The sequence below is a fragment of the Tachypleus tridentatus genome, chromosome 13 (genome assembly GCF_004210375.1).
Source record: "Tachypleus tridentatus isolate NWPU-2018 chromosome 13, ASM421037v1, whole genome shotgun sequence".
Lineage (NCBI taxonomy): Eukaryota > Metazoa > Arthropoda > Merostomata > Xiphosura > Limulidae > Tachypleus > Tachypleus tridentatus.
In genome coordinates this window covers 264,458,083-264,470,366 of record NC_134837.1, presented here as the reverse complement: position 1 = coordinate 264,470,366, position 12,284 = coordinate 264,458,083, and the positions used below count along the sequence as shown (strand labels likewise).

At 34.1% G+C, this 12,284-nt stretch overlaps 1 protein-coding gene across 3 annotated transcripts in view; it reads left to right on the top strand.

Annotated features, from left to right (window-relative positions):
* LOC143236825 (uncharacterized) overlaps positions 1-11,627 on the top strand; it is a 28,776-nt gene extending 17,149 nt beyond the window's left edge. For 2 of the 3 annotated variants that reach the window (XR_013019763.1, XM_076475426.1), the window contains 3 exons: positions 6,081-6,165; positions 7,818-8,020; positions 9,676-11,627. Coding sequence is in view for 2 of the 3 variants with exons in the window: in XM_076475426.1 (XP_076331541.1) it covers positions 6,081-6,165; positions 7,818-8,020; positions 9,676-10,061 (674 nt within the window). In the remaining variant the exon portion in view is untranslated. Of the gene's footprint in view, positions 1-1,575; positions 1,612-6,080; positions 6,166-7,817; positions 8,021-9,675 lie in introns of those variants that run through there. The other variant, XM_076475427.1, reaches the window with a different exon arrangement.
* The last annotated feature ends 657 nt before the right edge of the window (positions 11,628-12,284 follow it).

The following is a 12,284-nucleotide window of genomic DNA, read 5'->3' as shown; positions in this document are numbered from 1 at the left end:
GGAAGTTCAGTCAACAGGTTACTGCTAAAGGTATATTGAATGTACTGACAGAATGGGGGAAGTTCAGTCAACAGATTACTGCTAAAGGTATATTGAATGTTCTGACAGAATGGGGGATGTTCAGTCAACAGATTACTGTTAAAGGTATATTGAATGTTCTGACAGAATGGGGGAAGTTCAGTCAACAGGTTACTGTTAAAGGTATATTGAATGTTCTGACAGAATGGGAGAAGTTTAGTCAGCAGGTTACTGTTAAAGGTATATTGAATGTACTGACAGAATGGGGGAAGTTCAGTCAACAGGTTACTGCTAAAGGTATATTGAATGTTCTGACAGAATGGGGGAAGTTCAGTCAACAGGTTACTGTTAAAGGTATATTGAATATTCTGACAGAATGGGGAAGTTCAGTCAACAGGTTACTGCTAAAGGTATATTGAATATTCTGACAGAATGGGGGAAGTTCAGTCAACAGGTTACTGTTAAAGGTATATTGAATGTACTGACAGAATGGGGGACGTTCAGTCAACAGGTTACTGTTAAAAGTATACTGAATATTCTGACAGAATGGGGGAAGTTCAGTCAACAGGTTACTGCTAAAGGTATATTGAATGTACTGACAGAATGGGGGAAGTTCAGTCAACAGGTTACTGCTAAAGGTATATTGAATGTACTGACAGAATGGGGGAAGTTCAGTCAACAGGTTACTGACAGAATGGGGGAAGCTCAGTCAACAGGTTACTGCTAAAGGTATATTGAATGTACTGACAGAATGGGGGAAGTTCAGTCAACAGGTTACTGCTAAAGGTATATTGAATGTACTGACAGAATGGGGGAAGTTCAGTCAACAGATTACTGCTAAAGGTATATTGAATGTTCTGACAGAATGGGGGATGTTCAGTCAACAGGTTACTGTTAAAGGTATATTGAATGTTCTGACAGAATGGGGGAAGTTCAGTCAACAGGTTACTGCTAAAGGTATATTGAATGTTCTGACAGAATGGGGGAAGTTCAGTCAGCAGGTTACTGTTAAAGGTATATTGAATATTCTGACAGAATGGGGGAAGTTCAGTCAACAGGTTACTGCTAAAGGTATATTGAATATTCTGACAGAATGGGGGAAGTTCAGTCAACAGGTTACTGCTAAAGGTATATTGAATGTACTGACAGAATGGGGGATGTTGAGTCAACAGGTTACTGCTAAAGGTATATTGAATGTACTGACAGAATGGGGAAGTTCAGTCAATAGGTTACTGACAGAATGGGGGAAGCTCAGTCAACAGGTTACTGTTAAAGGTATATTGAATGTACTGACAGAATGGGGGAAGTTCAGTCAACAGTTTACTGCTAAAGGTATATTGAATGTTCTGACAGAATGGGGGAAGTTCAGTCAACAGGTTACTGTTAAAGGTATATTGAATGTACTGACAGAATGGGGACGTTCAGTCAACAGGTTACTGTTAAAGGTATATTGAATGTACTGACAGAATGGGGGAAGTTCAGTCAACAGGTTACTGACAGAATGGGGGAAGCTCAGTCAACAGGTTACTGCTAAAGGTATATTGAATGTACTGACAGAATGGGGGAAGTTCAGTCAACAGATTACTGCTAAAGGTATATTGAATGTTCTGACAGAATGGGGGATGTTCAGTCAACAGGTTACTGTTAAAGGTATATTGAATGTTCTGAAAGAATGGGGGAAGTTCAGTCAGCAGGTTACTGTTAAAGGTATATTGAATGTTCTGACAGAATGGGAGAAGTTTAGTCAGCAGGTTACTGTTAAAGGTATATTGAATGTACTGACAGAATGGGGGAAGTTCAGTCAACAGGTTACTGCTAAAGGTATATTGAATGTTCTGACAGAATGGGGGAAGTTCAGTCAGCAGGTTACTGTTAAAGGTATACTGAATATTCTGACAGAATGGGGGAAGTTCAGTCAACAGGTTACTGCTAAAAGTATATTGAATGTTCTGACAGAATGGGGGAAGTTCAGTCAGCAGGTTACTGATAAAGGTATACTGAATATTCTGACAGAATGGGGGAAGTTCAGTCAACAGGTTACTGCTAAAGGTATATTAAATGTACTGACAGAATGGGGGAAGTTCAGTCAACAGGTTACTGCTAAAGGTATATTGAATGTACTGACAGAATGGGGAAGTTCAGTCAACAGGTTACTGCTAAAGGTATATTGAATGTACTGACAGAATGGGAGAAGTTCAGTCAACAGGTTACTGCTAAAGGTATATTGAATGTACTGACAGAATGGGAGAAGTTCAGTCAACAGGTTACTGTTAAAGGTATATTGAATGTACTGACAGAATGGGGGAAGTTCAGTCAACAGGTTACTGCTAAAGGTATATTGAATGTTCTGACAGAATGGGGGAAGTTCAGTCAACAGGTTACTGTTAAAGGTATATTGAATGTACTGACAGAATGGGGAAGTTCAGTCAACAGGTTACTGTTAAAGGTATATTGAATGTACTGACAGAATGGGGGAAGTTCAGTCAACAGGTTACTGACAGAATGGGGGAAGCTCAGTCAACAGGTTACTGCTAAAGGTATATTGAATGTACTGACAGAATGGGGGAAGTTCAGTCAACAGATTACTGTTAAAGGTATATTGAATGTTCTGACAGAATGGGGGAAGTTCAGTCAGCAGGTTACTGTTAAAGGTATATTGAATGTTCTGACAGAATGGGAGAAGTTTAGTCAGCAGGTTACTGTTAAAGGTATATTGAATGTACTGACAGAATGGGGGAAGTTCAGTCAACAGGTTACTGCTAAAGGTATATTGAATGTTCTGACAGAATGGGGGAAGTTCAGTCAACAGGTTACTGTTAAAGGTATACTGAATATTCTGACAGAATGGGGGAAGTTCAGTCAACAGGTTACTGCTAAAGGTATATTGAATGTACTGACAGAATGGGGGAAGTTCAGTCAACAGGTTACTGCTAAAGGTATATTGAATGTACTGACAGAATGGGGGAAGTTCAGTCAACAGGTTACTGACAGAATGGGGGAAGCTCAGTCAACAGGTTACTGTTAAAGGTATATTGAATGTACTGACAGAATGGGGGAAGTTCAGTCAACAGGTTACTGCTAAAGGTATATTGAATGTTCTGACAGAATGGGGGAAGTTCAGTCAACAGGTTACTGTTAAAGGTATATTGAATGTACTGACAGAATGGGGACGTTCAGTCAACAGGTTACTGTTAAAGGTATATTGAATGTACTGACAGAATGGGGGAAGTTCAGTCAACAGGTTACTGACAGAATGGGGGAAGCTCAGTCAACAGGTTACTGCTAAAGGTATATTGAATGTACTGACAGAATGGGGGAAGATCAGTCAACAGATTACTGCTAAAGGTATATTGAATGTACTGACAGAATGGGGGAAGATCAGTCAACAGATTACTGCTAAAGGTATATTGAATGTTCTGACAGAATGGGAGAAGTTTAGTCAGCAGGTTACTGTTAAAGGTATATTGAATGTACTGATAGAATGGGGGAAGTTCAGTCAACAGGTTACTGCTAAAGGTATATTGAATGTTCTGACAGAATGGGGGAAGTTCAGTCAGCAGGTTACTGTTAAAGGTATACTGAATATTCTGACAGAATGGGGGAAGTTCAGTCAACAGGTTACTGCTAAAGGTATATTGAATGTACTGACAGAATGGGGGAAGTTCAGTCAACAGGTTACTGCTAAAGGTATATTGAATGTACTGACAGAATGAGGGAAGTTCAGTCAGCAGGTTACTGCTAAAGGTATATTGAATGTACTGATAGAATGGGGGAAGTTCAGTCAGCAGGTTACTGTTAAAGGTATATTGAATGTACTGACAGAATGGGGGACGTTCAGTCAACAGGTTACTGTTAAAGGTATATTGAATGTTCTGACAGAATGGGGGAAGTTCAGTCAGCAGGTTACTGTTAAAGGTATATTGAATGTACTGACAGAATGGGGGAAGTTCAGTCAGCAGGTTACTGCTAAAGGTATATTGAATGTACTGACAGAATGGGGGACGTTCAGTCAACAGGTTACTGCTAAATTTATATTGAATGTACTGTGTGATAGAAAGTTCTGCATACAGTAATAACTATATTTTATGAAAAAATGTTTAGGTAATTCATTGTAACATCTAAAGTATACAGTGCTTAGTACTGACAGAATGGGGGACGCTCAGTCAACAGGTTACTGTTAAAGGTATATTGAATCTACTGACAGAATGGGGGAAGTTCAGTCAGCAGGTTACTGTTAAAGGTATATTGAATGTTCTGACAGAATGGGGGACGTTCAGTCAACAGGTTACTGCTAAATTTATATTGAATGTACTGTGTGATAGAAAGTTCTGCATACAGTAATAACTATATTTTATGAAAAAATGTTTGGGTAATTCATTGTAACATCTAAAGAATACAGTGCTTAGTCCCAACTATGGTAATAAAAGTGTCTAACTAAAATAAATTTATTAATAAGGTATATAAAAATTGTGTTATTAGAGTAATAGAATATTTTTCTAAAAAGCTTACATCGTATCATGCTTTAAGTACTGTACTGTAATATGAATGTTCATACTTCCATATTCAAGACTGTGATATTGTGAATCTTTGAATAAAGGAACTTAATATGTTGGGTTTAACAGTGTGTGAATCAGGAAGACATTTTGATTATTTGATTTTCTAACAAGAATTTCCAGTAATGTTTTTTTCTTCTTTTAGTATTTGAATTCCTTAAGATACGTAGAACCTGCATATCCCAGGCTGTAACAGGGTAAATTCTGCCATATTGTAAATCACACACAAAACTTGGCTGGGCATGTTGCACAACCCAGAATCTGGTCCTTTATATCTGTGGAGCTGTTTTATCCGTGCTTGTCATGAATTCTGTCATCAGGTATCATTAGTTGATGAGTAATTGTTAGTGGTACACAGAATGTATATTACCAAGTTTCATAATTCTCTTTTGTAACAATGTGTGTAAAGTATTACTACAGCACATCCAGTCATCACCATCCCTGTTCTGATGGATTCAAGTACCACAGCACATCCAGTCATCACCATCCCTGTTGTAATGGTTTCAAGTACCACAGCACATCCAGTCATCACCATCCCTGTTGTAATGGTTTCAAGTACTGCAGCGTCCAGTCATCACCATCCCTGTTGTAATGGTTTCAAGTACTGCAGCACGTCCAGTCATCACCATCCCTGTTGTGATGGTTTCAAGTACTACAGCACATCCAGTCATCACCATCCCTGTTGTGATGGTTTCAAGTACTGCAGCACGTCCAGTCATCACCATCCCTGTTGTGATGGTTTCAAGTACAGTGATATGTCCAGTTGTGATCATCTTTGAGGTGATGGTTTCAATTGCTGCTGTAAGTCAGTTGTCATTGTCTTTGAGTGGTGCTTTCAAGTACTGCAGTGTGTCCAGTTGTCATTGTCTCTGTTAAGTACTGCAATATGTCCAATTGTCATTGTCTTTGCGGTGATAGTTTCAAGCACTGCAGTATATCAAGTTGTCATTGTCTTTGTGGTGATAGTTTCAAATACTGCACTATGTCCAGTTGTCATTGTCTTTGCGGTGATAGTTTCAAGTACTGCAGTATGTCAGTTATTGTCTTTGAGTGATGGTTTCAAGTACTACAGTGTATCCAGTTGTCATTGTCTCTGTTGGGATGGTTTCAAGTATTATGATACATTCAGTCATCATCGTCTCTTTGGTATGGTTTTATGTACTGCATTACATCCAGATAAGAATATAATTACATGAAGTATTAATCTTTATAGTGACAAGAATCTATTATTAGTTACAATAAAATTGTTTTCAGTGTAGAAAGAGTAAAAATATTGTTTTAGTAGAATATAAATAATTATGTTAATCAGGTTGATTAGAATGTATATTTCTTTTCATATTAAAAGTACTTATGATAGTTTTTCTGGTTCTTCATAGAGTAGTATTGTAATCAAGTACTTAAGATAGTTTTCTAGTAGTATTGTAACCAAATGTGTTCAGTTTATTTAATTCAAGAATTTGATTTGATATTAATTTTCCTTAAGATTTCTGACTGTTCTTTCTAACCTAGATCCTATAGAATCTGTTAATGTGACTGGAAATTTGTACTTTGAACATGGAAACATGCTGAACCTAAACATTAGCTGCAGTGGCAGGTAAGAATTTTGATATTTTTGCACCATTACTATCAGTTTTTAGAATTTAGTATTGGTTAAAATCGGCAGATTTTTAATTCTAAGTATGGACATTTTTCGAAATGAAGGGGTGGTGTAGGCTAGCCACCCTGTAAAGTGAGAAACACAATTAGTTTTTATTTACTCTGCACATGTATACGAAGTTACAAGTTTCTTCATTCATGCACAATTTCACACTACTTGTTACACTTAATTCTCAGTTCTAATAAAAGTTTACATTCTTGTCAGCAGCTTTGGTTAAAAATCTTTAGATGATTAACTACCCTGCTGCTAAGTATTCTTGGACGTGGCAGTTCTTGTTCAGGTCATCAAAGAGACCATCAAATCTTACCAACATTTCCTCAACCCTGATACAGAATGATTGGGATCAACTTTTTGACACTTACTGGCAGCAGGTTACTGAAGTGACTGATGCAGTGCGGCTTAAGCTAATCTTTCAAATATTAAGCTCATTAAATTTGACTGTTGGAATTTGCCTCTTCTCTTGAATATAATGGCAAAAATTTGAAGGCAGGTCCATTATCCCTTGATTTAGACTTTGTATTTCTGCCCTGGAAACATTTCTGTGGACTCCCATGGATTCATAGGACTTTTGAATGGGATACCTTTGAATGTTGTATGGACAATAAATTTAAGAAAAAACTTAATAATGATATAAATGATCAGGGCTGGCCTTTAAGAATTTTTGAAAAATTAATTTAATTTAGAGGATGGAACAGTCAAGATGGACCAACTAGTCCAATATTGTTTTGGAATGTTATGTCAAACAGTAGCTAATACATTATTTTTGTATAAATTTAAATGTGTCACAATCCATGAAATACTGTATGTAAAAAGACAAACAAAGCTTTAGCTCTTATCTCTCTAAACGTTACTACAGCGACACCCAATACAAAATACATTGAACTGTGTCACTCTGCATGGATTGCTTAAATACAAGTGTTCCAACGTAGTATTTGAAACTTTTAAATGTTTCATTTAATTGATTTTAAATGTATCAAAACATCTACTTCACCTGTTTCTTCACTCTTGATATTTTGTGTTTGACCAGAACAAAACAACAAGTGTGAATTTTCTTAGAAGTAATGCCAACACATTCTTTAACTAGTAAACCAACTAATTATGTTTATAAATTGTTGTTTAACAGTTTATTATTACATAGAGGATTACTGTTAATTTCAACTATGGGAGAGTCCTGTTAACTATTCAGTTATAAGATGGTGAATATCTGATTGTAAACTGAAAGTTTCAGAGCTTGTATATAGTATTAATCTTGGGATTTTATTCAACTCTCATTAGTTTGGGTGATACAAATCAGTAATGTCACTTTAGGAGAATGTAAAATTTTATCATTTTTTTATATAGAATAAAACATTTTAGGTTTTTCAATTAAATTTGTTATGTGGTGGTGAAAACTATGAATTCTTGGTCATTTTATTTATGTAGATTTGACTTGAATTGCTTAAGAAAGGTGTCAAAGATCTGTTTGTGAACAACTTTCAGCTTAGGATGAAAGATACATAACATTATAAATAGGTGGAATGTTTGTTAGTTACGATAAGTCTATTTGACAAAGTCTTATAGTAACTTTATGGTCTTATTATTTACCTTAGTGGTCCGTTTGAGTACTGCTGGAAGATCTTTGATGAAGGAAAATATCCAGTTAACTTGACCTGCCCAGAACCAGTAGTGACTTCCAACTGTAGCTTCCTCATTGTCCATTATTTCTCCAATCCTGGCTCGTACCACATAGGGATGTACCTTGCTAATGACATCAATCATCTTCAAAGAGGAATGGATGTCCATATATATGATGGTGAACCTTAAGTTTTCTTATACAGTGCAGTAGAGGTTTCTCTCTGAATATTTATGAGTTTCTGTACTTATTTATTGAACAAAAGTTAGTAATATTCATTACGTTAGTTACTAACCAGACTTAAAAGACTTACCAATGGGTGGACACAAAACCTCTTAGAGATTTCTGGAGTGCTTGAAATAAATAAATGAAACAAGAAACACAAGATGAATACATATTTTAAAATAGAATATTACAACAATGGGGGGACCATCCTAGTTTATTAAAACATGGTCATATTTTTGTAAGTGAAGAAAGGAAGCCATGATTGTCCATAAGTTAAGAATCATCTCCTCCTTAGTTTCACTTGTTTTAAGTTGTTATTCGTCTGGATGAAGAGTCTAAAGTTCAGACCAGATATTCATCTTTTTTATTATTATTCAATTTTTGTTTTCTTTCTTGTTTTTTTTTCAATAGTTTGTTTTATTGGTTTAGAATGCCCCAGAACATTTTTGACCATTTTATACTTTCATTTGTTTAATTGCCCTAGACATAGGTGCTCTCTTTTAAAATATTTGCATCTTCTTACATCTATAGAATTGCTGCTGAATATTTATAATGATTGGTTTTTGTCATATGTGAGTGAATATTAGTTGATTCTTAAGAGGTTGGTGTTGTAGGGAACCTTTCGATAACTTTTTACATACATGTGTTATAGATAAGAATGGTTTAACTGACTTATGTTTCTCAAGTTTAAGTATTATCTTGTAAACAATGTGGAATACTGTTTTGTAGAACTGGTACTCCTGATTATATTTTAAACTGAAATTATGTATTTATAAAAGTGCACCATCTGCTAAATGACACCATAAACAAAGATTTATAAAAAATTTAATACTTTGGGTATTTGAGATTCAGACAGAAAACTAACTGTTGTAAGTTCAACAACCATTTGTCCCCTGCTGGTACAGTGGTAAGTCTACAGATAAACAACAATAAAATCTGGGGATTTGATTCCCCTCGGTGGACTCAGCAGATAGCACAATCTAAATTACACAAATAACTAAATAACACAATCTGAACAAGTTTCCTGTACAGTACTAACAGAAAATATTTTTTTCTTGGAAAATGCTCACTTTTTCTAAATTATTTCAATAAAGAATGAATAGTGCAATTAGTAATTACTACCAAGAATAGACATGCATAGGACAGCATCTCTGATAGTAAAATTAGTAAAGTTAATTATGTTTACATGTGTAGTGGATTATGTTTATTATTTTTTAATACCTTTGTAGAAAAATTTATTAAGCTGTTTCAGTCCTGTCTGTATCTTTAGAAGAAATACTTTAATATGCTTATTATTACAGTGTGTGTAATTTCTGTTAATTAGTTTACTGACTTATATGTAACCTTAATGAAAAGTAGCTATTTTTGGAGATATTTTCATAGTTGTTTTACCAGTTCATTGTTTTTTGTTTTACTGAAATTTTTAGAGAGAGAAACAGGTAGTGATGTTCATTGTAAGCATTCATGTGTTCTGAATTACCATAGCCTTCATAGTTGTGGTGTATTAGTAGGTTGTATAAATATTGTTCAAGGAAGAATAGTATTTTATGGTGATTGTGTTTTAACAGAATGGAAATAATTGTCATGTTTGTAATTCTTTGTTTGTTCAGTTTCAAGAAAGAAACCTCTGTCGGTGGTAATAGTGCCAGTTTCTTGTAGTGTTGTAGCAATCATCATCATAGTTGTTGGAGTCGCCTATCACCTTCAGCAACAACGGATACACAAGATTGAAGTAGCAGATTTTGATTTCCAAAGACCTGACGAGCTAGTTGAGAAAACATTTTTTGAAAGACTTCGTGACTCCTTCAAAGATGTTTTATGCAATTTTCAGCATTTTGAAGAAATGCCTCCGGTCTTCACTAGTATCAATGGACATGTAAAAGTTAAAGATGCTGCCATAGTAAATAGTAATTCTTTTGATGGCCACTCATCGTGCGTGCCATTGCTTAGTGTCATTTGGAAATATTTTGCTATATCTGAGTGGAAACACGTATAATATAGTATTAGTGATGTATTACTTAAAGTTCAATTACATTTAAAAAATTTTTGTTTTCAGGAAATGTATAAAATAACAGGTATTATGTGAACAGAGTTTAATGATGTCATTGAAGTATTGGAACTGTGATTGAATCATAAGAATAACATATTCTCTGTTAATAGCAAATTTTACTCTTAGATCTTCACAGAATGCAGACATGTATTTTGTGAGTGTGCAGATATGATATTAGTTTACAAAATTGAATTATGTTCTTGGAACACAATCTATAGTAAAAACAGTTTGTTCTACTAACAGCATGGTTTTATTCATTTTAGCCACTTCCCTCTGACTTACCCGAATGTGGTTTAAAAAGTAATAGTATTTCATTTTGTTAATCCTTTAGTTAATTACATTCATTACAAGTTTACACAAAGTTCATTGGATAAGAAATTAAAATTTTGATTAATAAATGTGCAGAAATAAGTCTTAAAACAATGCATCATGATTCATTTTACACCCTTTCCCCTCCTTTTATCCTGGATGGGTTCCTTTATTATTATAGCCATGGTTATATCAAATCTTTTGTTTTATCTTCTGTCTTTACTACAGTAATATATTAACAGACTTCAGGTCCTTCATCAAAGATGGAATATTTAGTAAATATTTTACTATTAGAAATTAGTAGTAAGTGTACAAATTTCATTAGTAATTGGTTCAAAAGTTCTGATATGTAAATATTACTAGATTGTACACCTTCAGTAAGACATTACATGTATTACTGAAGCATGAAATGGAAAATTTTTTTTTCTCTCTCTCTTTTACAAAACAGTTTATGTGTAGACTTCTGTTTTATACTTATTTGGCATGACTAAATTATTACCACATACTTACTTGGCATGACTAAACTATTACAGCATACTCACCTTCACGAGATGTAAATCGTTAAACCTTGTGGTTAAACTTGAATTACAAAACTCCTAAAGAACTAGGAAAGTAAATTTGATATATTTAAAACTTTTATTTCCAATCTTTCAAATGGAAATTTAAATATACAAATCGTATTACCAACTTCTAAAATGCATTTAGTTTTTTTATAAATATGCACTTCTGTATTTATATTTAGAAACAAAACAGTTTTATCTTGGATAGAGATATATTTGAGCAACCTTTTATTTAACAAGCAACAATTACCAATAATTTGTGTACTTTTATTTTACTTGGTATATTGAAATATTCAAAATAGCTAATACCTTTGATTTTTCTTTGCATGAAATTATGTGACCAATAAAAAAGAAAATATAGAAACTCTTCGAGGTTTAACTTCAGTTTGCAATGCCATGCTTAATCTTAGTATTAAATTCAGAAATCTGGAATTATTAGGCTTAACAATTATGGTAAAAAAATTACAAGACTCAATTTTAATTTTTTTTTTTTTTGCCTCTTGTAATTTAGTTCTTTATGTATTTTAATTCACCATGTTTGAAAATAACACAGGATATGCTTGTTTGCCATGATGTTTAGCCAAGCTTCCATGTTATTGGATTGAATTATTGTAACTTGTGGCTAATAAAATGTTGGTCTGAATTTTTTTTTTTATGTAACTTGATATATTTAACAGACTAATGGGTGATAGCTATTCTGTCCACTAATTACTTAACCACAATATAGTGTGATGATCATACTTATGTTAAAAAGAAAATCTTTTGACATTGAAAAGGCTTCCACTGCTTAATTACTCAGGTACCCAGGGTTCAAGAATAATTCTGAAAGACGTTTTTTTTTCACATAATAATTTACATCCTAAAGACTTGTTACTACCATTAATTTGTCTTCTGGATTCTGTTTTGGATCTTAGACTTTTGTTACTGTCATTAATTTATCTTATGGATCCTGAAGATATCCTTGTGACAAACACTAGTTCTTACTGCTTTAGATCTTAGACTTTTGTTACTTTCACTAATTTGTCTTTGGATTGTGAAGATATCCTTGTGACAAACACTAGTTCTTACTGCTTTGGATCTGAGACTTTTGTTATTTTCACTAATTTGTCTCATGGATCCTGAAGATATCCTTGTGACAAACACTAGTTCTTACTGCTTTGGATCTGAGACTTTTGTTATTTTCACTAATTTGTCTTATGGATCCTGAAGATATCCTTGTGACAAACACTAGTTCTTACTGCTTTAGATCTTAGACTTTTGTTACTTTCACTAATTTGTCTTATGGATTGTGAAGATATCC